Genomic DNA, 26966 nt, shown 5'->3' on the forward strand with positions numbered 1-26966 from the left:
TGACGTTGGTTTGCAGTAGAGTTTTGGAGCGTATACTGTATTCAAACATTATGAATCACCTCGAAGGGAATGATCTATTGATACGTAATCAGCATGGTTTCAGAAAACATTGTTCTTGTGCAACGCAGCTAGCTCTTTATTCGCACGAAGTAATGGCCACTATCGACAGGGGATCTCAAGTTGATTCTGTATTTCTAGATTTCCGGAAAGCTTTTGACACCGTTCCTCACAAGCGACTTCTAATCAAGCTGCGGGCCTGTGGGGTATCGTCTCAGTTGTGCAACTGGATTCGTGATTTCCTGTCCGGGAGGTTGCAGTTCGTAGTAATAGACGACAAATCATCGAATAAAACTGAAGTGGTATCAGGTGTTCCCCAGGGAAGCGTCCTGGGACATCTGCTATTCCTGATCTATACAAATGACTTGGATGACAATCTGAGCAGTTCTCTTAGGTTGTTCGCAGATGATGCTGTAATTTACCGTCTAGTAAGGTCATCCGAAGACCAGTATCAGTTGCAAAGCGATTTAGAAAGGATTGCTGTATGGTGTGACAGGTGGCAGTTGACGCTAAATAACAAAAAGTGTGAGGTGATCCACATGAGTTCCAAAAGAAATCCGTTGGAATTCGATTACTCGATAAATAGTACAATTCTCAAGGCTGTCAATTCAACTAAGTACCTGGGTGTTAAAATTTCGAACAACTTCAGTTGGAAAGACCACATAGATAATATTGTGGGGAAAGGCGAGCCAAAGGTTGCGTTTCATTGGCAGGACACTTAGAAGATGCAACAAGTCCACTAAAGAGACAGCTTACGCTACACTCGTTCGTCCTCTGTTAGAATATTGCTGCACGATGTGAGATCCTTACTAGGTGGGATTGACGTGGACATTGAAAGGGTGCAAAAAAGGGCAGCTCGTTTTGTATTATCACGTAATAGGGGAGAGAGTGTGGCAGATATGATACGCGAGTTGGGATGGAAGTCATTAAAGCAAAGACGTTTTTCGTCACGGCGAGATCTATTTACGAAATTTCAGTCACCAACTTTCTCTTCCGAATGTGAAAATATTTCGTTGAGCCCAACCTACATAGGTAGGAATGATCATCAAAATAAAATAAGAGAAATCTGAGCTCAAACAGAAAGGTTTAGGTGTTCGTTTTTCCCGCGCGCTGTTCGGGAGTGGAATGGTAGGGAGATAGTATGATTGTGGTTCGATGAATCCTCTGCCAAGCACATAAATGTGAATTGCAGAGTAGTCGTGTAGATGTAGATGTAGATGTAGATGTAGTGGGGAGGTAGTAGTCTCCACATGACCCGTGTTTACGTTAAGTGATTTTGCTGTTTCCTCTTCGTTTATTGCTCTCACGTCATATGAAAACAAAACAGATGTCTTGACCGGGATCTATCAAGTGAAGTAAAATACATTCACATACTTAAGGAAAGCTAAAATATGTTGTTAGTTTCAAATTTTATTTTGTTTCCACCTATCTGACAGTCAAGCTTGATCGCCTTGCAGAACAATGAAGTTTTTTTTTGTCAGTTTGTTAAAGAAATTTGACTTTTGTTAATCTTTTTGGCTGAGGCACCCAGTTTGTTTGAAATGAAGTGTTTAATTCCACACTATTGGCTAATTTCAACTGTCAGCTGCATTTCAAGTTCATGTTTTCATCTTCTAGCACATATGGCATTATGCCTTAATAAAGAACCAAACATAAGATAATACAGTACTGGTACTCCAAGAAAATTTACATCTGAATCTGGACATACGAATGTGTACTGTAAGCCAAATGATGCATTTTAGTATGGTTCACAAAACATGCATTTTAGTATGGTTCACAAAACTCCCATGCTCTTGGATTATCCTCTAATGTCTTGTTTCTTTTATGACATAATGTAAGGTCTTTTAGTGTTTTACACGTACGAATGTACGGGCTTCCTGCGTCATCGTAGCTGCGCAAGCGCGGCGTCGCCTGTTATCTGGCGCTCTCTGGCAACTGCTGAAACGAATCTATTTCTAACAGGTCAAGGGAAAATATTGTGAATGGTTCTTTGAAAAGCGTTACTTTCAAAGTAAATTTCCTTTTACGTAAGAAGAACTCTGTGGGCAAATGTCCGATTAATTTCTTAAATTACAGAGCATTTGACTCTCATTCAAATATCAAATCTTTGTGGATGACCATTTACAATATTTTCGAGCCCAGAAGATCAGACATTTATGTTGTTGTTAAAAATTTTACTGGCACTTTGTGTGATATATCTTAAAGTGTAACATGTGCAAAAAAAATCAACATTATGTGTGAAAGCTTAGCTTCTCTTGCAGCTTATTAATCTTATAGACCAATATCATACGTATAAGGTTTTCTTTTCTTGTAGCAACACTGTGGATATTAATTTAAACCATTACCTTTTCCTGTTTGTGTGTTAGTGCTACTTAACAGTGGTGTTTATTTTGGCTGACTACATCATGTGTCCTATGCTGTTGAATATCTGCTGTCATCGGCCGGTGACATTGTTTGTCATGAGCTACGACTGGCTTACAAAAGCGCTTCGCAATCTGTATTTCAGTCCTTCGGAAAGTAACGTGCGGTGTTTGGTGGAATTGGAATTTATACTTTCATAATATGAAAATATGCAGTTTGCATGTTGCTGCACATCAGACATCTTTCCAAAACGTGTTTTTTTCCCCGAGTTTCGTTTTCTAAAGTGCCTGGAAATTATACGCTGGTGTATAAAACCACAACCCCTGAAATGATTGAGAAGTTTTACAGTTCCAAGGAAAATTATACTGTTACTTAATACGGAAAAAGTGTATTTTCATCTGGGAATTTTTTTTTCTTGTCCACATATACATCCTGTTATTGATGCCTGACACATAAGAGCTGCCGGCTGCGTATAAAAGTGTAATAATTTCTTTTGAGCTTGTGTTAGTACACATCAATTGTTTGAGGTGCAACCTGCATTGCTACGATACTTGTGCATGTATCTTTTTTTTAAAATTATTGTTCCAGTACTGGCTATTTTCATCTGAATCTAACAACTTTGGTATACACACTACAGGAAAATGAAAAAAGAACACAATGAATTCGTCACCCCACCAGTAAGATATTTTTTTTATGCACTCTTGAGGACATATACAACCAATAATCACACAGACTGAGCCATACATGTAGAATACAGTGGATAGGGCATGCGAAACATCAGCCATAGTACCCTTTGTGCCCTACTTTCTCATTAATACTGGCTGAAGTTATCACATGGAGATGTGCATTGTCATGTCTGAAAAGCGTACCGCCTTGTAGGCACACAAACAGTAGCACAACACACTGAATGATGTTTTGGATGCACTGTACACTGCCCAATGTTCCCTCAATGATCACTAGAGGAGAATTGCCATTGTAAGACATGGCTCCCCCCACCATTATGCCAGGTGTTGGCCTTGTGTACTCCTGTCATATACACTCCAGACGTTGGCACTCACCTGTAGGATGCCACATATGCGTGTGGCCATCACTGACCCAAAGCCGAAGCAACTCTCATCACTGAAGGCAAAAAGTCTCAAGTTGTTCCATTAGTGTCTATCTCAACACCACTGGAGGGGGCTGCACAACATTGGGGCGTGAGCGGTGGACGCCCAAACAGCAGGCAGGAATGTAGCCTGCTTCACAGAGATGGTTGCAAATGGTGTTCGGTAATACCGCCAGATTAACAGTGTCCTTAATTTGTTTTGAAGTCGTGGTGCGGTTCAATACAGCACTTCGTAAGATGCGACATCTTGGTGTGCATCTTTGTGATGCCGCTGTCCGGACCCAGGCTGAGGGCATGTGCACCTTCTGCTGACCACTGGCCACAACATCAATGCATTGTGGAGACTTCTCGACCCATGTCTAACACATTACTGTGGTATGATCACCCAGCCTCTTGCAGACTCACTATACCCTGTTGCTCAAACTCAGTCACTTGGGCACAAACGGTTCATGTCCACATTGTCACTGCTTGCTACCAAAGTTGCAGGCACAGAGGGAGCTTCGTATGCCACAGCAAACTGACCACTTGTGGCTCTGAAGGTGAATAACTCCTGCAGAGCTTGCAACATTCCACAGCTGATAATGCACTTCCCAGTTTGTCTGGAATGCTGCGCGTTTGTTCATTGCATTAACTGCCCTCTCATTGTGTCCCATGCAAGTATGGTGGCATGCCTCAGTCACTTGTGTCAAAGTGTTCTTTTTTTCATTTTCCAGTAGTGTATATGAAACTGAACAATCTGGCTGTAGATAATATGTTAGTAAGAACAATAACTATGAAGATACACTCAAGTAGAGGTAGCAGTAGAATTCTTTAAGGGAAATCTAAGTCAACCAAGGCTCTTTCTCAGAATATAAATACAGTGTAAATGGGTAAATGTATAATAAGTGAACAATGCAAGATTCATAGTTTAGGTGATTCAACCATATGCTTCTGGGGGGAGAGAGAGAGAGAGAGAGAGAGAGAGAGAGAATGTGTTTGCACACATTGTGTTGAAGATATTTTTCTGTAGCATGATTACAATTAGGTTGATTTATTCCAAGGGTGTACCACTGATTTATATATGACTATGGCTTAGTGTGAAATACTTGTAACAAATCTTTCATTTTGAAGGGACTATTGTTTGCACTGTTTACATCACTTTATTACCTCCAATATTATTTCTTTTATTTGCAGAGAGGAAGAAGCAGCAGTGCATATAGCAGCACTTTCTCAACAGATTGCTGATCTGAAACAAGATCTTGAAGCTGCTCTTGCATTTGAGGTCAAACTTCAGGACTGCTGCAAGGAATTGGAAAATACCAAGATAACAATAGAAAATTTAAAATCAGAACTGCAAGAGCAACAGGCTAGAACCCTTGCTGCTGAAGTGAAGTATTCACAGCAATTGCTTGCACATCGGGATGATGAGAAGGTAATTTTTATTACTTCTTCTGTAAGCAAAGTTCATGCCAGTAATAAATAAATGTTTATAATATACTATAGGAAGCCAGCCACAGTGGCCGAGCGGTTCTAGGCGCTCAGTCCGGAACCGCGCGACTGCTATGGTTGCAGGTTCGAATCCTGCCTTGGGCATGGGTGTGTGTGATGTCCTTAGGTTAGTTAGGTTTAAGTATTTCTAACTTCTAGGGGACTGATGACCACAGATGTTAAGTCCCATAGTGTGCAGAGCCATTTGAACCATTTTATAGTATAGGAGATAAATTTCATAAAATGTAACAAAAATAATCTACTTCCTGCAGTGTGTGTCATGGTAGAGCCACAGCAATTTTATTAAATCCTCTGACTTTCAGAACTAGGTTTCTTTCAGAAACTAAAAATATGTTACATCAGTACATTGTGTACAAGAACACAAATGTTAACACCATCTGTGTACAAACATGTTATTGCTGTTAATATTCTTTTGTCATTTATAAGGAGGCATGTGAAGTGAACAATATTTGTGGTAAAATTTTTTTTATGTTTTACTTTATTTTAAATATTGCAACAGCACTTGTGTTATGTTTGGTAAGGAGGAGATTGGAGAGGAATACACTGCATGTTACACTGTGTGTGTGTGTGTGTGTGTGTGTGTGTGTGTGTGTGTGTGTGTGGAGACATGAGAAGAGAGGAAATGCGTGCTGTATGCAGTGATTTTAATCATTATCATGATTTTTTTTTTTAAATTTGTAAAGGTATTTCTGGGTGTCATATTTGATTGTGAAGTGTTTGAACAACAAGATCCGAAGTTATGGGGCACTGACAAAGACTGTATGGTTCAGCTTTACTGGGCCTTTGTGCAACTCTGGATTAATTATTGGTGCACAGTGTACAGATAGCAAAGCTATATCAGGGTGTATAAACCTTGGGAAATCTGAGTTCTGGGAATTTTTTTAGAGTTCTGGGAATTTTTTTAGAGTTCTGGGAATTTTTGATAGAGTTCTGGGAATTTTTGATAGAGTTCTGGGGAAATTGTTTTTAGAGTTCTGGGGAAATTGTTTTTAGAGTTCTGGGGAAATTGTTTTTAGAGTTCTGGGGAAATTGTTTTTAGAGTTCTGGGGAAATTGTTTTTAGAGTTCTGGGGAAATTGTTTTTAGAGTTCTGGGGAAATTGTTTTTAGAGTTCTGGGGAAATTGTTTTTAGAGTTCTGGGGAAATTGTTTTTAGAGTTCTGGGGAAATTGTTTTTAGAGTTCTGGGGAAATTTTTTTTAGAGTTCTGGGGAATTTTTTTTTAGAGTTCTGGGGAATTTTTTTTTTAGAGTTCTGGGAATTTTAATTGTTTTAAATTTCAGTTAAATTTTTGTGAATTTGACTGTTAAGAACTGATACTCTAACAAGGAATTTTAGTTTAGCTTGCTTCTTCAGAATTATAGTGCAGCAATAAAACATAAAAGAAAGAAAAACACCAAAATAAAACAAACCCTTAGTTGCAAAGAAAATGCGCCATTTACAGCAACAGAACACAATGCACACAAGAGAGTGCCAACAGCAAAGTGGCTTTAGGATGAAAACTATGCAGTACTTCTTAACAACCAACCGCTTTCAATGAGCGTGACGTCACACTGTTTACATTGGCTTTGTTTGAGTAATTGCCATCAGGCTTACGCACGTGCGTGGGCCTTCTTCAGTTTCCAGTTACTTGAAGTGTGGCTGTTAGCCATATAAGCAGTAGCAACAAGCAACCAGATGCTACCTGGAAAAAATTTTCTGGCATGCCCAAGCTGTCAACTTCACATACACGCCGAGCAGTCAGAGTTGTAGTGGGGTTAGTCCCCAAGTGACCGTGTTTACGTTTCGTGATTTTGCTGTTTCCTTCTCGTTTACAGGTCTCACATCAAATGAAAACAAAATGAATTTCTGTGACCGGGAGAATCAACTGAATTAAAATACATTCACATAGTTATGGAAGACTAAAAGATGTTGTCCGAGATGTTTTCTGATTTTTATTTTATTTCCACGTTATTGGCAATCGAGCATTAATCAGAACAATGAGGCTATTTTTGTTGGTTTGCTAAAAAATCTGGCTTTCATTAATCTTTTCTGCAGAGGCAGTGTATTTGAAGTGAAGAGTTTCATTCCACATTATTGGCTAGTTTCAGCTGTTCACTATTTCAAGTGCACGTTTTCATCTACTGTCATGTATGGCACAGTGTCATAATAAAGAACCGAACGTGAGATAATACAGCACTGGTACTCCATGAAAATTGGCATCCCAGAAACCTCACTGAAAAGCTTAATACCAGGTATGGTCCTACTTGTGCGTGAATATGGACATACAAAGGTGCACTTTAAGCATACTAATGCATTTCATATGGTTTACGAAATTCTGATGCTCTTGGAGTAATCTTTGATGTCCTGTTCATTTTTTATTAATGCTGTAATCATAATAAATGTTCATTTGGAGATTACTGAGCTGACAAATTTACAAATTTGGTCAGTAGTACTGAATATATAAAAACACAGATGATGTGACTTACCGAACGAAAGTGCTGGCAGGTCGATAGACACACAAACATACACACGAAATTCAAGCTTTCGCAACAAACTGTTGCCTCATCAGGAAAGAGGGAAGGAGAGGGAAAGACGAAAGGATGTGGGGTTTAAGGGAGAGGGTAAGGAATCATTCCAATCCCGGGAGCGGAAAGACTTACCTTAGGGGGAAAAAAGGACAGGTATACACCAGCGCGCGCGCGCACACACACACACACACACACACACACACACACACACACACACACACACACACATATCCATCCGCACATACACAGACACAAGCAGACATTTGTAAAAGATTTTTGCCTTTACAAATGTCTGCTTTTGTGTGTGTGTGTGTGTGTGTGTGTGTGTGTGTGTGTGTGTGTGTGTGTGTGTGTGTGTGCGCGCGCGCGCGCGAGTGTATACCTGTCCTTTTTTCCCCCTAAGGTAAGTCTTTCCGCTCCCGGGATCGGAGTGACTCCTTACCCTCTCCCTTAAAACCCACATCCTTTCGTCTTTCCCTCTCCTTCCCTCTTTCCTGATGAGGCAACAGTTTGTTGCGAAAGCTTGAATTTTGTGTGTATGTTTGTGTTTGTTTGTATGTCTATCGACATGCCAGTGCTTTCGTTTGGTAAGTCACATCATCTTTGTTTTTAGATATACAAAGATGATGTTACTTACCAAACGAAAGCGCTGGCACCTCGATAGACGCACAAACAAACACAAACGTACACACAAAATTCAAGCTTTCTCAACAAACTGTTGCCTCATCAGGAAAGAGGGAAGGAGAGGGAAAGACAAAAGGATGTGGGTTTTAAGGGAGAGGGTAAAGAGTCATTCCAATCCCGGGAGCGGAAAGACTTACCTTAGGGGGAAAAAAGGACGGGTATACACTTGCACCCACACACACATCCATCCACACATATACAGACACAAGCAGACATATTTAAAGACAAAGAGTTTGGGCAGAGATGTCAGTCGAGGCAGAAGTGCAGAGGCAAAGATGTTGTTGAATGACAGGTGAGGTATGAGTGGCGGCAACTTGAAATTAGCGGAGATTGAGGCCTGGTGGATAACGGGAAGAGAGGATATATTGAAGAGCAAGTTCCCATCTCCGGAGTTCGGATAGGTTGGTGTTAGTGGGAAGTATCCAGATAACCCGGACGGTGTAACACTGCGCCAAGATGTGCTGGCTGTGCACCAAGGTATGTTTAGCCACAGGGTGATTCTCATTACCAACAAACACTGTCTGCCTGTGTCCATTCATGCGAATGGACAGTTTGTTGCTGGTCATTCCCACATAGAATGCATCACAGTGTAGGCAGGTCAGTTGGTAGATCACGTGGGTGCTTTCACATGTGGTTCTGCCTTTGATCGTGTACACCTTCCGGGTTACAGGACTGGAGTAGGTGGTGGTGGGAGGGTGCATTGGATAGGTTTTACACCGGGGGCGGTTACAAGGGTACGAGCCAGAGGGTGGTTTGGGGATTTCATAGGGATGAACTAAGAGGTTACGAAGGTTAGGTGGACGGTGGAAAGACACTCTTGGTGGAGTGGGGAGGATTTCATGAAGGATGGATCTCATTTCAGGGCAGGATTTGAGGAAGTCGTATCCCTGCTGGAGAGCCACATTCAGAATCTGATCCAGTCCCGGAAAGTATCCTGTCACAAGTGGGGCACTTTTGTGGTTCTTCTGTGGGAGGTTCTGGGTTTGAGAGGATGAGGAAGTGGCTCTGGTTATTTGCTTCTGTACCAGGTCGGGAGGGTAGTTGCGGGATGCGAAAGCTGTTGTCAGGTTGTTGGTGTAATGCTTCAGGGATTCCGGACTGGAGCACATCATATTGACAGCTTTTGCAGAATTTTACGTTTCTGCCTTCTGTGGAAAACAGTGTTTTTTGGGCATAAGGCATGTTTCCACACGTGTTTGGTACCTCCTCTAGGCTTGATGTTATTTCTTAATTTGTGTTTTCTGTGTCTTAACGCCATTCTTCGCAAAATTATAGACTGGCAGCACATTGTGTTCTATCATTGTAACTCACCTCAAGTCTTTATATTTACTCCTGGAGTGGAATATAAACTGCCAGTTACACAGTTTCTTGGCTTCATAGATAACCTTGTTAATTTTTTGTACCCATTGAAAAAGTGATGAAACACTTATGATCTTAGTTCTGATGTATACCAGCAACTGTCTTTTTTCATTTATTTTTCGTTTTCTTTTTGCAAGACATTTCTATTCTTTCTTATTAGCTTTTTTCAGTAAGGGCAAACAATACCAAGTGGTCCAACACTGGCTGCTTGACCATCTCAGACAAATTTGATTATTGGTGGGTGAATTCCCTCATGTCTGGTGGTCTCAAAAGTATTATTAAACAGTTTTTATTGGTTATCATTTAGAAACAGCAGCCATTTTTGTTTCAGGCTGCAAGAATTCTTATGCATTTACAAGTATCTGCAGTTTTTTAAATTATTCATTTATGGGTTGCCTCAGACCTTACAAATAAGAAGCATTTAGTTCAGCACACACTGGACCATAAATTAAAACCATGATCACGTAGCTGAATGTATTCCTTATGATATTTGTAATGGCTTGAAGTTTTATTTTTCCAGAGGAGGAGTAATTTCTCAGCCTCAAAATTTTTTTTGCTATTACACTACACAGTATAATTACTTTTTACAGAGTATCAATGGTGAGAAGCTTACACTTAAAAAAATACACTATTTTTAAAAAACGATTTTTTTATTATCTTTGTTAGTGGACCAGATAAAAATCTGAAAGTTATACACTTAATAGACCATTATAATATCAAACTTCAGTATCAATGTCACCTTTGAGATTCAATGGTAAGTAATGGAAAAAATTACCAATATGAGTAAAAAACATGTTTCTTAACATCTGCAATATCGGAACTAATGGATAAAGTGTATCAGTTACATAATATCTGTGATCACTTTCTATAAAAAAAATTACCCAACTAATTATATTATCTTGTTCTAACCTTATTTGTTTTTACTACATTGCTCATTGAACAACAGAGAAATCTCTTCATTCAGTTTTGGCATTGCTTAAAAGTATGCCAAATCACAGTTGTAAATTATAGGCGAGACAGCTTCTTCAGTACCTCTTTAACAAGACATCCAGACTTGATCCTTTCCAACATTTTTAAATGAGGTCCTTTGCCCTGGTAGGTGGTAAAATGTAACCCATGCACATCTTGCTTTTGACAACCAATATTGTCAACTTTGGCAATCCACCACTGTTTGCCATAAACACAAGCCCCTATGTCATTATTTTGAGGTGTCAGTGGTACATGTTTCCCATAGTGATGAAGTTGACTATCAGGGGCTGTTGATGTGAACTTACACTTGAGGAAGTTGTGAGACTGAGTTATAAAACAATGAAAAGATCAGGTGCCTTTAATCTTCTGACAAGTGTTAATTCTTTCGTTCAAGACAATGTTCTTATACTTAGTCACATTTTACAAAAACATAGATAATCCCTTTTACCTGTTCTTTACAGAAAAGACATTTCTTGAAGTGGTAAGATCTGGTTCTCATAGGTCCGCTGCAGATTAGCTTTTGTGACAGCTCCCTTTGTTGTATCCCTGACACCATCACATGCATTCTTCCCATGGCATGACACAAAAAAGTGCCATTCTTATTCAAGTACACTGCTTCGTGAAAGGAGATGTTAATATTTTTTTTGTTTTTACATTGGTTTGCAGCACCATCAGAGAAGTAGTTTATTAAATGGTGATGCTGTTTTGTGTATTTTGTTAATTGCAATTGAAAAGTGTGCAGTGCTGTAATGTTGTGTTGAAGACAGTCCCTTATGGCACAAAAATTTTAGTTTATCTTGCTCTTTATAATAGAACACAATGGGTGAACTGTGGTCTGTTTGTTTACCGAGTGGTGCCCTTCTACTTAATCTTCAACAATAAAGGAATAGTTTTCAGAAAAGTCAGCAAGAACTAAGCATTCATCAACTGTTGAGGTCTGCTTTTTGTCTTTCAGAAATTTACCGTGAGCTTTGACAATAACGTGATGCATTTTCAGGTTTTCTAGGTTAGCTACCAACACTTCGAATAACTCTTCTTGTGGTTTTGTAATTGTCACCATTTCATTTCTGTCTTATGTCACCCATTGCTTGTATTTTATATTGTCAGGCATCAAATTGTCTTCTTCCGATTCGTCAAACATGTCAAGTAAAATTTCTTTGACTGGACAGTCTTGACATTTTCCCATGATCATACAATTGTAACTGTCAATGTTGCAAACCAGAACTTCCAAAAGGTCTTTGTAGTCAACTCTAAGATTGTTTCCATCTATCATCAACTTTACATTCTGGTGATGCGCTCAAATGCAAACTTTATTGTGCCAGATGCCCTTGGAACAATACACCACTTTGGTCTCAACTCGCAAAATTTCCACCTTTCAATTTTAATATCAGGATTTTCTTTTTTGAATACAGTGAATAGTTCATTTAAATTACACAGTATTAACATGTTTTGTCTCTGAACTTTAGCACCATTTTCTTTCACAGAAACACAATCTTTTTTGGCAAGCATCAAGTGGCTATTATTATCATCTTCATAAAACCTAATAACTTTTTGATCATGTTTTCATCTATGAAATTAGATGCATTTTTCTTTTGTAATGCAGGTAAAATTCTCTGCTCTTTTCCTAACTGCCTTGTTAATTTAGACAAGAATTCTGACATATTAAATTCATCACTAATGTTTGCTTTACTCCAAGAATTTGGTAGTAAACTGATAATCTTAACTTTAACCTCTTTGTTTGAAAGACAAAAATTTAGTTTTTAGCTTTTCTATCAAGTCATCATATTCGGTCAGAGAATTTTTAAAACTTCTGTCTGGTTTAGTGCAGCTTTTCTTTTGAAATGGAACTTCAAAATTCTTTTTGACAGTTATTGCTACTTTCTCAACTTTTTATTCAATGGGAAAGCTCTTTTTTCTTCCCTTAGTTTTCTAATTTTGCTAGCAGGCAATACATCTAGGATTTTACTAGCTAAATCCACTTCTTTTATAGTTCCCGTCTCAAAATTCTTTAGCTGAACAATCACTATCCCTTCATTTCTTAATGACAAATATCTTGTTGTTGTTGTTGTTGTGGTCTTCAGTCCTGAGACTGGTTTGATGCAGCTCTCCATGCTACTCTATCCTGTGCAAGCTTCTTCATCTCCCAGTACCTACTGCAACCTACATCCTTCTGAATCTGCTTAGTGTATTGATCTCTTGGTCTCCCTCTACGATTTTTACCCTCCACGCTGCCCTCCAATGCTAAATTTGTGATCCCTTGATGCCTCAAAACATGTCCTACCAACCGATCCCTTCTTCTAGTCAAGTTGTGCCACAAACTTCTCTTCTCCCCAATCCTATTCAATACCTCCTCATTAGTTACGTGATCTACCCACCTTATCCTCAGCATTCTTCTGTAGCACCACATTTCGAAAGCTTCTATTCTCTTCTTGTCCAAACTGGTTATCGTCCATGTTTCACTTCCATACATGGCTACACTCCATACAAATGCTTTCAGAAACGACTTTTTGACACTTAAATCTATACTCGATTTTAACAAATTTCTCTTCTTCAGAAACGCTTTCCTTGCCATTGCCAGTCTACGTTTTATATCCTCTCTACTTCGACCATCATCAGTTATTTTACTCCCTAAATAGCAAAACTCCTTTACTACTTTAAGTGTCTCATTTCCTAATCTAATCCCCTCAGCATCACCAGATTTAATTTGACTACATTCCATTATCCTCGTTTTGCTTCTGTTGATGTTCATCTTATATCCTCCTTTCAAGACACTGTCCATTCCGTTCAACTGCTCTTCCAAGTCCTTTGCTGTCTCTGACAGAATTACAATGTCATCGGCGAACCTCAAAGTTTTTACTTCTTCTCCATGAATTTTAATACCTACTCCGAATTTTTCTTTTGTTTCCTTTACTGCTTGCTCAATATACAGATTGAATAACATCGGGGAGAGGCTACAACCCTGTCTCACTCCTTTCCCAAACACTGCTTCCCTTTCATGCCCCTCGACTCTTATAACTGCCATCTGGTTTCTGTACAAATTGTAAATAGCCTTTCGCTCCCTGTATTTTACCCCTGCCACCTTCAGAATTTGAAAGAGAGTATTCCAGTTAACGTTGTCAAAAGCTTTCTCTAAGTCTACAAATGCTAGAAACGTAGGTTTGCCTTTTCTTAATCTTTCTTCTAAGGTAAGTTGTAAGGTTAGTATTGCCTCACGTGTTCCAACATTTCTACGGAATCCAAACTGATCTTCCCCGAGGTCAGCTTCTACCAGTTTTTCCATTCGTCTGTAAAGAATTCGCGTTAGTATTTTGCAGCTGTGACTTATTAAACTGATAGTTCGGTAATTTTCACATCTGTCAACACCTGCTTTCTTTGGTTTTGGAATTATTATATTCTTCTTGAAGTCTGTGGGTATTTCGCCTGTCTCGTACATCTTGCTCACCAGATGGTAGAGTTTTGTCATGACTGGCTCTCCCAAGGCCATCAGTAGTTCTAATGGAATGTTGTCTACTCCCGGGGCCTTGTTTCGACTCAGGTCTTTCAGTGCTCTGTCAAACTCTTCACGCAGTATCGTATCTCCCATTTCATCTTCATCTACATCCTCTTCCATTTCCATAATACTGTCCTCAAGTACATCGCCCTTGCATAATCCCTCTATATACTCCTTCCACCTTTCTGCCTTCCCTTCTTTGCTTAGAACTGGGTTGCCATCTGAGCTCTTGATATTCATACAAGTGGTTCTCTTCTCTCCAAAGGTCTCTTTAATTTTCCTGTAGGCAGTATCTATCTTACCCCTAGTGAGACAAGCCTCTACATCCTTACATTTGTCCTCTAGCCATCCCTGCTTAGCCATTTTGCACTTTCTGTCGATCTCATTTTTGAGACGTTTGTATTCCCTTTTGCCTGCTTCATTTACTGCATTTTTATATTTTCTCCTTTCATCAATTAAATTCAATATTTCTTCTGTTACCCAAGGATTTCTATTAGCCCTCGTCTTTTTACCTACTTGATCGTCTGCTGCCTTCACTACTTCATCCCTCAGAGCTACCCATTCTTCTTCTACTGTATTTCTTTCCCCCATTCCTGTCAATTGTTCCCTTATGCTCTCCCTGAAACTCTCTACAACCTCTGGTTCTTTCAGTTTATCCAGGTCCCATCGCCTTAAATTCCCACCTTTTTGCAGTTTCTTCAGTTTCAATCTGCAGTTCATAATCAATAGATTGTGGTCAGAATCCACATCTGCCCCTGGAAATGTCTTACAATCTAAAACCTGGTTCCTAAATCTCTGTCTTATCATTATATAATCTATCTGATACCTATTAGTATCTCCAGGATTCTTCCAGGTATACAACCTTCTTTTATGATTCTTGAACCAAGTGTTAGCTATGATTAAGTTATGCTCTGTGCAAAATTCTACAAGGCGGCTTCCTCTTTCATTTCTTCCCCCCAATCCATATTCACCTACTATGTTTCCTTCTCTCCCTTTTCCTACTGACGAATTCCAGTCACCCATGACTATTAAATTTTCGTCTCCCTTCACTACCTGAATAATTTCTTTTATCTCGTCATACATTTCATCAATTTCTTCATCATCTGCAGAGCTAGTTGGCATATAAACTTGTACTACTGTAGTAGGCATGGGCTTTGTGTCTATCTTGGCCACAATAATGCGTTCACTATGCTGTTTGTAGTAGGTAACCCGCACTCCTATTTTTTTATTCATTATTAAACCTACTCCTGCATTACCCCTATTTGATTTTGTATTTATAACCCTGTAATCACCTGACCAAAAGTCTTGTTCCTCCTGCCACCGAACTTCACTAATTCCCACTATATCTAACTTTAACCTATCCATTTCCCTTTTTAAATTTTCTAACCTACCTGCCCGATTAAGGGATCTGACATTCCACGCTCCGATCCGTAGAATGCCAGTTTTCTTTCTCCTGATAACGACGTCCTCTTGAGTAGTCCCCGCCCGGAGATCCGAATGGGGGACTATTTTACCTACGGAATATTTTACCCAAGAGGACGCCATCATCATTTAATCATACAGTAAAGCTGCATGTCCTCGGGAAAAATTACGGCTGTAGTTTCCCCTAGCTTTCGGCCGTTCGCAGTACCAGCACAGCAAGGCCGTTTTGGTTAATGTTACAAGGCCAGATCAGTCAATCATCCAGACTGTTGCCCCTGCAACTACTGAAAAGGCTGCTGCCCCTCTTCAGGAACCACATGTTTGTCTGGCCTCTCAACAGATACCCCTCCGTTGTGGTTGCACCTACGGTTCGGCCATCTGTATCGCTGAGGCACGCAAGCCTCCCCACCAACGGCAAGGTCCATGGTTCATGGGGAAGGACAAATATCTTAGTATAGTATTTTGGAACACAATGACTTACCGAGCGAGGTGGCGCAGTGGTTAGCACACTGGACTCGCATTCGGGAGGACGACGGTTCAATCTCGTCTCCGGCCATCCTGATTTAGGTTTTCCGTGATTTCCCTAAATCGTTTCAGGCAAATGCCGGGATGGTTCCTTTGAAAGGGCACGGCCGATTTCCTTCCCAATCCTTCCCTAACCCGAGCTTGCGCTCCGTCTCTAATGACATCGTTGTTGACGGGATGTTAAACACTAACCACCACCACCACCACCACCACAATGACTTTCCTGGTATTATATTGATAAAAGGGCTTTTATTTTTAGAATAATGATCAAACAGTATTTTTTTCAGATGTTTGTTATAGGCTTCTTGTGTTACTTAAAAGGATCCAAGCATGACTGGTCAAATAGATGATGAAATTTCTTAAGTTTTTAATTTCATGGTACTTGCAAGTTGCGCTAACCTCTTGAGTCAACTCATAAGTAAAACACTTTTTCTTCATCACTGTAATCTGCAATTAAAATAATGTCTTTAGGAAACACTCCACATGCACGTTTACAGCAACCATCATTAATAAGAACACCAATAGACTGCTGAGGCTCTGTTGTTAAACTGCACACTTCAGGAGCTCATTGTTGACCCTAGTAACACTAAGATCGGATCTGTCACATAGATGTCGCACACGCGTGGGTTGGGGGTGGGGGCAAGAATTGCCCTCACATTCTTTTTGCTTTTTAACAATTTTGTTTGTTTGTTTTGATTATTTAATGAACTAGGAATTTCTTTGCTAGGTTGCAACACACTTTCCATAGTTATCAGGTACATTATATCATATACAAATACAATAAATAAAGTAATGAATATGAGAAATATTATTATATTTTTATCATGAAACTAACACTTTCGTATACATCAGACTTATATAAGATATCATAAAAGAACATACAGTAGCAAATCACAAATAGGAAACAGAAAATCAAAGTCAGAAATTACTGTTTAGTTTTTCTTTCCTACTCACTTTAATTTTCATTTCCACAACCTTTGCATATGATTGTTTTTGCAGAATGTTTGGAACACACATACTTGGAACACTTGCAAAGAATTATAGACACTTCGTCATCTTGTCTTTTTCCTTTGAAGAGTTTTTACTCTTCAAACAGATGTGACATCTTCCTCTTGAATAAAATTCAACAGATTGAACATTTGCAGTAATGCTGGCCAGCGTTTTCCCTAGAACGTTTTCCACTACCGAGATTATAGGCTTTTGTAAACCCACGATATTCTTTGCTCCCTCTTCCACAGCTGGCCTAGCAAGCTGTTGACCTAATTCTAGCAGATACAGCCTTCTTACATTATGCTTCTTCTTATTCCAGTTTGGGTTGTTCGTCGTGAAAATTGTTCCAACATTGAGACAGGCAATATCTATCAAGATGAAAAAGAGAAATAATGGCCACCTTCTCGTCCCTCGTTTTACTGAATGATGTCGCATCATTTGATCAATGCTTTCTATGCCCTGTTGTCATTGTAGTAGGGATTGATGTTTGTCTTTTATTTTCTCTGTTGACTCATCCACCTTGTTATCATTGTGTTGTGTGGAAAGAAGTAGGAGGTTCTTAGTAGGCTTCAGTTTGGAGATGTATGAAACCGAGGTAACTAGTGCGCCACCTGTTTTCTGATCTTTGAATTAGAACTTAGAGGAATATAGCTCTCGACCCTGTGTATTCTTTAGCTGTTCTGGTATGTGTTTTCTGTTACTCTTCAATGTTCCCACCATAGTTAACTTGTCATCATTGTAAAGCTCCTCGGCTAGGTCTATGGATTTATAATAACGATCTGTTGCTATATTTCTTCCACTTCCTGCCACTGGATTCACTATACATCTAACAACTGCCTTTGCACATCGTTCCTTGGCAGGTCGTTCATCCTTCCCTGCATAGACTTCCATTTTTAGAGCATACTGGGTGTGTGCATCTGGCAACATCCTGATCAATATGCCATACTTTCCAGGCTTGTCTTTCATAAAGACCTTAAAGGGACATCTTCCTCACAATAGGGAGAGCATTTCATTGATCATTAGATCAGTGCTTGGTATGTAGCATTTCACAAACATTTTGTCAATTTTGTCGAAAACTTCATGAAGGAGGCAAAACTTACCCTGCTTTTGTCTTTCAATTCTTGTTTCTTTATCATCCAATCTAATCAAGGACAGAAATTCTCCACATCGAATGCAACTCATTGTAGCTATGTAGATATTCTTTCCCATTACTTTCCCCCATAAGTCCTCAAGAGGCAGTCTAGTGTCATTATTTGTGCCCATGAGTATCAAAATACCAATGAAGGTGTACATTTCTTCTTTGTTGTAAGTTTTAAGTTCTTATTATGAGCTTCTTGGTTTGTATAGTCCACGATAATCTTCATTATTTTGGGAGTTATAAACTTTTTGAAAGATTCTGACACACTAGAAGTTAAGCCTTCATGAGTCAATCCTTCACAAAAATTCCTATATTCTTTACTGACTTCCGTACTTGCCTTGGAGGTGCACTTTTTGCTGTAACAATGATGCTGGAAACAGCTGCATGTTGTTCATCACGAGATGAACTCTGTGAACTTGACTCATTTTCAGTTGCTGTGTCACTATCGTATGTCACAACTGTATCATCTTCTTCTGGATCACTTTCATCAATTTCACTTGCTTCATTTATTATAGCTGACACCTCTTCATCTGTGAGAAACCTCTGATACTGAAAACACATTTTAATAGAACTGCGAGTAATGTACAACTGCTCAAACAACAAAGGAGATTTATTTCAAAACAGCAATGGCAACACAATACAGTGGTACCAACAGTCAGAAACTGCATTTCTTTCTGCCCTTTTGAGAAGTATTGTAATGAGAAAAATTGACTCTCCAGTGTCTGGGGGGGGAGGGGGGGGGGGTTCAACAAAAACTGCCCACACTTTAATTAAATATAATAGACAGATTTAAATAATCCACAAAAATTATAGAACTATGACATACTCTAGATATTTTTCTACAATTACCAAAATTCTTGCTTCTTCACTCCAACAAATAGATATATTACACAGATAAAACAAATACTGCGGGCAATTTGTGCCACCCCTTAGTGGTGCTAGGGCTAACTGACAAGGGGAGGTCCCCAGTGATGGAATCAACTTTTTGAAACCGCCTATATGGTAATGTAGGTTAAGATCCCAGCTATCACACACTGCAGCCACTCATCCTGTTGGGCCCTCATTTGCGAGCAATTTAATCGTTTATTTCAGAAACCAGTTAAGCACCAACTTTGTCCATTTCTAATACTCAGATGAAATTATCAACTATTTCAATCACCACAGTAGCAGCTACTCAAGCCTCATAAACAAATTCCACAGCACATTCTGCCTCTGTAGTAGGCCAGTGTAAAATGCTGTAATAAAATGTTTCATACCCCACCAGGTAAGGTCTTCAGGCATTTATGTCTCGTAGCTTCTGGATATTGATAGAAACCTGAAAAAATAATGAAGGAAGGGCTCAGACTGGAGAATGGATGATGGCCAAAAAATATATTATTTGAGACTGCTCTACAATATTTTAGGTAAACGTTCGAACGAAAGAATATAGTTACACCTAACAGTAATTTTTGTTTAAGTTGCCTAATATATTATATTATTTATAAACTTACTTTTCCTGAAGGGTAGGCAAAATCGGTGGGTAAGTCAGGAGCAGGCTCTGTTTTCAGCTGTGTGAAAGTTGACTGAATGATTCCATCAATCTGTGGCTTTACTGCCACTTTTCCAGTTGTATTACTGTTGTAACAAAATTGTTTGTATGTGAATATCTTGAAATCCTCATTTCAGTCTTTAGTAACACCTCTACCAGAAGTTTTGTCTGAGTTTGTAAGCTTTTTGTATACATGAGACCACCATGTTTTGAAACTTCTGGTATCTTCGAAGGAAGCTTTGTGTACGGTAAAACAATTTGTTTTACTGGCCTTCAGTATAAGCTCCATATATTGCTCTGGTGTATAAATTCAATCAACTTTTCTCACAATATGCATTATAGCCCCAAAGTCTCTGTCACACGGTGAATACGAGTGAGCACAAACAGGGAAGTTGCCCTTTGTCACAGAGGTTCATCAAATACCTAACAGCTGTGTGGTTCTTGTGCTGTCCTAATGCACCTACACTAAAAAGAGTCAGTCTCTCTACTCTACTGGATATTTCAGTCTCTATGCAATTCAATAAAAAATTGCACACCTCATCTGGAGACTTGTTACCTTCACCCTCAAGATAAATTAGATTTTGGACGTTTTGCTTTCCAAATCATGGATACTAAAAACGTTAACCCATAACTGCCACATGTAAAAAAAAATTCCTGAACAGGAATATTCAGTAGTGGCAAGTTTGCATATAATCAAAACACAAAGCAGCAGTTTCATCATCATCATTTTGAGACGCTTTTTTCATACTAATATAAAACTTATTGGCCCCCCTCTTGTGTATAATGAGCTCTGTGGTTGCCCTATGTTTAGCATAATCATTCAAGGATTTATCTTTCAATTTTGTGTGTAGGCTTTCACATTGACTATATACATCAACTTGTGGTTGACCGTACGAATACCCAAATTTTTCATGAAAATAAGAAGAGTAAAAATGGTACTTGTTAGCATCTTTTAAGTCAGGGTTGTTATTAATTGAACATCTTTTGAAGTTTTGTGACATTTAAACGAGCATCCAAATACTTTTTGTGTTTCCCACCATAATGGGTCTCTTTAACGTCAAATTTTTCAATATGATCATGGATACGTACACAAATGTTGCCAGGAAGAGCATTGCCATGCTTGCCCTGGCCCCTCATGTCTTTAGGGGTAGTATTTTGAAGTAATAATTGGCAAATTCTTGTTAATCTGTTATGTGACATACTATGGATTTCCATAAACACATTCTTGCAAACATGTTTTTGTACACCGCCCATCTTTACATTATAACTGTAAGAGTGATTTCTTTTAAAACTGCTTTCAGTATGCCTACCGCTTTCTTTGCATGACCTTTTGTCTGGTCCATGTTTCCCCCATCTATGCTTAACTTCATTAACCTCAATCAAAGTCTGAGTATAGATAACTTGACAGTTTTTATTTTCAAGAGAATGAAAATATCTCGACACTTCATTAATGGATGTCCTGGTTAATGTTTAAATAACAGTTGGCATTGCACTTACAAATGATACTGCTGGGCTTATTTTTCGTAGGTACTTCCTTGCCATAGTACGAAACATAACCTTCTCCTTTCACCCTTGCATTCCGAATACAATTATGTTTGTATGAGTCATCGTTAACTACTCCACATATCCTTTTGTGTTGAGGTTCGTCTTCTGAACTTGAAGACATATCACTTTGATATATGCTTAGGCTACTATTATCACTAACCTATGAACACTGGCAAACAGAACAGACTTATTCAAAAAGCTCAAGCTAACTGATCAGTGACAACAATGAAAACATTTGAATATCTGACTTGTTGCGTCAGAATGCGAGTACCAACTGACAACAAAGAAACATAAAGTGTCCCCACAATTTACTGCAGAAACCAGACAAACGGAGTTGTTTGACTGGTTTTTGATGTAAATGTAAAATTAAACATCATGCCAGGCAACAACAGTTGCAGACATTTGACTGCTTTCTTTACTGAAATTTGCGATTACCCTCAAAGACAAATATGGCACCATTAACTCATTTTTTTTGGTTTCGGCACTTGACTGGTTCCTGAAATAAACTATTCAATTGATGAAAGAAATTTCGATATTTTGTGTGACAGTAGTGTTAAAAAATTTGCTTCAAATAGTTGGGTTACAGGAAAATAAAGAGACCTTTGGAGAAAAGAGAACCACTTGTACGAATATCAAGAGCTCGGATGGAAACCCAGTTCTAAGCAAAGAAGGGAAAGCAGAAAGGTGGAAGGAGTATATAGAAGGTCTATACAAGGGTGATGTACTTGAGGACAATATTATGGAAATGGAAGAGGATGTAGATGAAGATGAAATAGGAGATACGATACTGCGTGAAGAGTTTGACAGAGCACTGAAAGACCTGAGTCGAAACAAGGCCCCCCGGAGTAGACAACATTCCATTAGAACTACTGATGGCCTTGGGAGAGCCAGTCCTGACAAAACTCTACCATCTGGTGAGCAAGATGTATGAGACAGGTGTAATACCCTCAGACTTCAAGAAGAATATAATAATTCCAATCCCAAAGAAAGCAGGTGTTGACAGATGTGAAAATTACCGAACTATCAGTTTAATAAGTCACAGCAGCAAAATACTAACGCGAATTCCTTACAGATGAATGGAAAAACTAGTAGAAGCCAACCTCTGGGAAGATCAGTTTGGATTCCGTAGAAATATTGGAACACTCAAGGCAATACTGACCTTAAGACTTATCTTAGAAGAAAGATTAAGGAAAGGCAAACCTATGTTTCTAGTATTTGTAGACTTAGAGAAAGCTTTTGACAATGTTGACTGGAATATTCTCTTTCAAATTCTAAAGGTGGCAGGGGTAAAATACAGGGAGCGAACGGCTATTTACAATTTGTACAGAAACCAGATGGCAGTTATAAGAGTCGAGGGGCACGAAAGGGAAGCAGTGGTTGGGAAGGGAGTGAGACAGGGTTGTAGCCTCTCCCCAATGTTATTCAATCTGTATATTGAGCAAGCAGTAAAGGAAACAAAAGAAAAATTCGGAGTAGGTATTAAAATCCATGGAGAAGAAATAAAAACTTTGAGGTTCACCGATGACATTGTAATTCTATCAGAGACAGCAAAGGACTTGGAAGAGCAGTTGAATGGAATCGACAGTGTCTTGAAAGGAGGATATAAGATGGACATCGACAAAAGCAAAACAAGGATAATGGAATGTAGTCGAATTAAGACGGGTGATGCTGAGGGAATTAGATTAGGAAATGAGACACTTAAAGAAGTAAAGGAGTTTTGCTATTTGGGGAGCAAAATAACTGATGATGCTCGAAGTAGAGAAGATATAAAATATAGACTGGCAATGGCAAGGAAAGCGTTTCTGAAGAAGAGAAATTTGTTAATGTAGAGTATAGATTTAAGTGTCAGGAAGTCGTTTCTGAAAGTATTTGTATGGAGTGTAGCCATGTATGGAAGTGAAACATGGACGATAACTAGTTTGGACAAGAAGAGAATAGAAGCTTTCGAAATGTGGTGCTACAGAAGAATGCTGAAGATTAGATGGGTAGATCACATAACTAATGAGGAGGTACTGAACAGGATTGGGGAGAAGAGACGTTTGTGGCACAGCTTGACTAGAAGAAGGGATCGGTTAGTAGGACATGTTCTGAGGCATCAAGGGATCACAGATTTAGCATTGGAGGGCAGCATGGAGGGTAAAAATTGTAGAGGGAGACCAAGAGATGAATACACTAAGCAGATTCAGAAGGATGTAGGTTGCAGAAGGTACTGGGAGATGAAGAAGCTTGCTCAGGATAGAGTAGCATGGAGAGCTGCATCAAACCAGTCTCAGGACTGAAGACCACAACAACAACAGTTTGGTTACGTGGTGTAATGGGTAGAATGAGGACTTCACGTAGTCGAGATTGTTGTGGGTTGAAATCTTGTCAAGTGCAGTAATATTTTTATTTTTAAATCTTATAAAAATGAATGTGATCATCATTTTTATTCAATTAATTGGTTTAAATGTAATTTTTTATTTCCTTTCCTTTGTCACATAATTTTAATCGTAATATCAACTTTTCATATGCTCTCATTTTTTCCTATCATTCTTCTTAGAATCGAATTCTTTTTTCATGTGTTTTTAATTAATTTTATGTATTAATTTTGATCTAATTTCTTTTGTTTATCACCCTGTTTTTTCATCCAGAATATTGAGTTCATTATATCTATCTCTCATTTTGTTTGAATTTTGTTATACTTATAAACCCTTCTTTCACTTAAATCTTCATCTGCATTATTTTGTTTGTAGTGCAGTAGGTTTTAATTGTCTGTATGAGGATTACCATTGGGGGGGGGGGATGCAAGTCTTGTAACGAAAAATACATTTTCACACCACTGCACAGGCAATATAAATAGAATTATTTGCTCTTTTTTTTAACTGATTGAAATTTTTGAATAATTGAATTTTATAATAGGTAAATATAATTATATTCATAATTACAAAAATTACCTTTGGAAAAAAATGCTACTAATAAAAAATGAAACAAATCAAAATATTTCACACAGTGATTAAAATAATGTGACAAAGGAAGATAAATTTTAAAAATTAAATTTAAATCAATTGATCGAATAAAAATAATGATCAGAGTCATTTGAATAAATATTTAGAAGTAAAAATTTCACTGCGACTGACAAGATCTGAACCCACAACCTTTTGCATGTGAAGCTGTTATCCTATCCACTACACCACCCAACCACATTACATAATTTGACTTTTTTAAAAACATTATTAAGCATTATACAAAATTCTGAAATTTTTTTGTCTGTTGTTCGCAAACGAAGGCCCACTAGGGTGAATGGCTGTAGGGTGCGATACTGGGGACCTTAACCTACATCACTGTATGTTTAATTTCAAAAAGCTGATCGCACAGCTGGGGACCTCTGATTGTGAGTGTGAGTGAACAGATGTTGGTGTAAATGGGAAGACAAAACAAAGACTATTACAGGCTTGTCTGTGAGCCTGTACAGACTTGTAGGTGCTGCTAGCCAGCTGCAAGCTTCTGCTAGATTGTTTCAACAAATAATCATTCATGACTTTAATTTCATGTTTTTTGTATGTGTAAATTATATAATTGATATGCTTTGTTCCATTAGTCCAGATATTGCTGATATTTAGAAACATTTTTGGCTCTTTTTCCTTTTTATTATTATTATTTAACTTCCCATTGAATTTCAGAGTTGAAATTTATACTGATGTTTAATATTATAAATATCTGTTAAGAGTGTAATTTACAGATTTTTGTCTGGTCCCCTAACAAAGACACTGCAGGCCAAAGAATGAAAAATTTCAAAACATCTCTTTTGGGAAAAAAACAAAGATTATGTGACTTACCAAACGAAAGCGTTGGCAGGTCGATAGACACACAAACAAACACACAAAATTCAAGCTTTCGCAACCAACGGTTGCTTCATCAGGAAAGAGGGAAGGAGAGGGAAAGACGAAAGGTTGTGGGTTTTAAGGGAGAGGGTAAGGAGTCATTCCAATCCCAGGAGCGGAAAGACTTACCTTAGGGGGAAAAAAGGACAGGTATACACTCGCACACACACCCATATCCAACCGCACGTACACAGACACAAGCAGACATTTGTAAAGGCAAAGAGTTTGGGCAGAGATGTCAGTCGAGGCGTAAGTACAGAGGCAAAGATGTTCATTACAGGTGAGGTATGAGCGGCGGCAAATTGAAATTAGCGGAGATTGAGGCCTGGCGGATAACGAGAAGAGAGGATATACTGAAGGGCAAGTTCCCATCTCCGAAGTTCTGACAGGTTGGTGTTAGTGGGAAGTATCCAGATAACCCGGACGGTGTAACACTGTGCCAAGATGTGCTGGCCGTGCACCAAGGCATGTTTAGCCACAGGGTGATCTTCATTACCAACAAACACTGTCTGCCTGTGTCCATTCATGCGAATGGACAGTTTGTTACTGGTCATTCCCACATAGAAAGCTTCACAGTGTAGGCAGGTCAGTTGGTAAATCACGTGGGTGCTTTCACACGTGGCTCTGCCTTTGATCGTGTACACCTTCCGGGTTACAGGACTGGAGTAGGTGGTGGTGGGAGGGTGCATTGGACAGGTTTTACACCGGGGGCGGTTACAAGGATAGGAGCCAGAGGGTAGGGAAGGTGGTTTGGGGATTTCATAGGGATGAACTAACAGGTTACGAAGGTTAGGTGGACGGCGGAAAGACACTCTTGGTGAAGTGGGGAGGATTTCATGAAGGATGGATCTCATTTCAGGGCAGGATTTGAGGAAGTCGTATCCCTGCTGGAGAGCCACATTCAGAGTCTGATCCAGTCCCAGAAAGTATCCTGTCACAAGTGGGGCACTTTTGTGGTTCTTCTGTGGGAGGTTCTGGGTTTGAGGGGATGAGGAAGTGGCTCTGCTTATTTGCTTCTGTACCAGGTTGGGAGGGTAGTTGCGGGATGCGAAAGCTGTTTTCAGATTGTTGGTGTAATGGTTCAGAGATTCCGGACTGGAGCAGATTCGTTTGCCACGAAGACCTAGGCTGTAGGGAAGGGACCGTTTGATGTGGAATGGGTGGCAGCTGTCATAATGGAGGTACTGTTGCTTGTTGGTGGGTTTAATGTGGACAGACGTGTGAAGCTTGCCATTGCCAGTCTACATTTTATATTCCCTACTTCGACCATCATCAGTTATTTTGCTCCCCAAATAGCAAAACTCCTTTACTACTTTAAGTGTCTCATTTCCTAATCTAATTCCCTCAGCATCACCCGACTTAATTCGACTACATTCCATTATCCTCGTTTTGCTTTTGTTGATGTTCATCTTATATCCTCCTTTCAAGACATTATCTCTGAGAAATTACTCCCTCTAAGGAAAAATGTTGTTCAAAAATTGATTTTTTAAAAATTTGCTGTCAATAACTTCGAGCCATTACAAATATATTAAGGAATACATTAAGTTATGTTATGATGCTTTTAATTTATGGTCCAGTGTGTGCTGAACTAAATGCTTCTTATTTGTAACGTCTGGGCCAACCCATTTCTGAATAATTCAAGAAACCGCAGATACTTGTAAATGCAAAAGAATGCTTGCGACCTGACACAAAAGTTATGTGAGCAGTGCAAACGCCAAACATGGGCTTCCTGTGTCACTGTAACTGCATATGCGCATTAAAACCTGTTCTGTGATGCTCTCTGGCAATGATTCAAATGAATCTAACAGGTTGCGGAAATCTGTTGCGAATGTTGGTTTGAGAAGACCTAATTTCAAAGTAAATTTACTTTTATACAAAATGAATTATGTTATGCATGAGAATGGTAATGGATTACTTAAATAGCAGTGTGTTTGACTC

General features: G+C 39.0%; 1 protein-coding gene across 1 annotated transcript in view; it reads left to right on the plus strand.

Moving 5' to 3' along the window:
• LOC126251790 (nucleoprotein TPR-like) overlaps nt 1-26966 on the plus strand; it is a 419454-nt gene that overhangs the window by 192752 nt on the left and 199736 nt on the right. Inside the window, exon 15 of the mRNA XM_049952417.1 lies at nt 4697-4934. Within this exon, the coding sequence (XP_049808374.1) occupies nt 4697-4934 (238 nt within the window). The remainder of the gene's footprint in view (nt 1-4696; nt 4935-26966) is intronic.

The sequence above is a fragment of the Schistocerca nitens genome, chromosome 4 (genome assembly GCF_023898315.1).
Source record: "Schistocerca nitens isolate TAMUIC-IGC-003100 chromosome 4, iqSchNite1.1, whole genome shotgun sequence".
NCBI classification, from domain to species: domain Eukaryota; kingdom Metazoa; phylum Arthropoda; class Insecta; order Orthoptera; family Acrididae; genus Schistocerca; species Schistocerca nitens.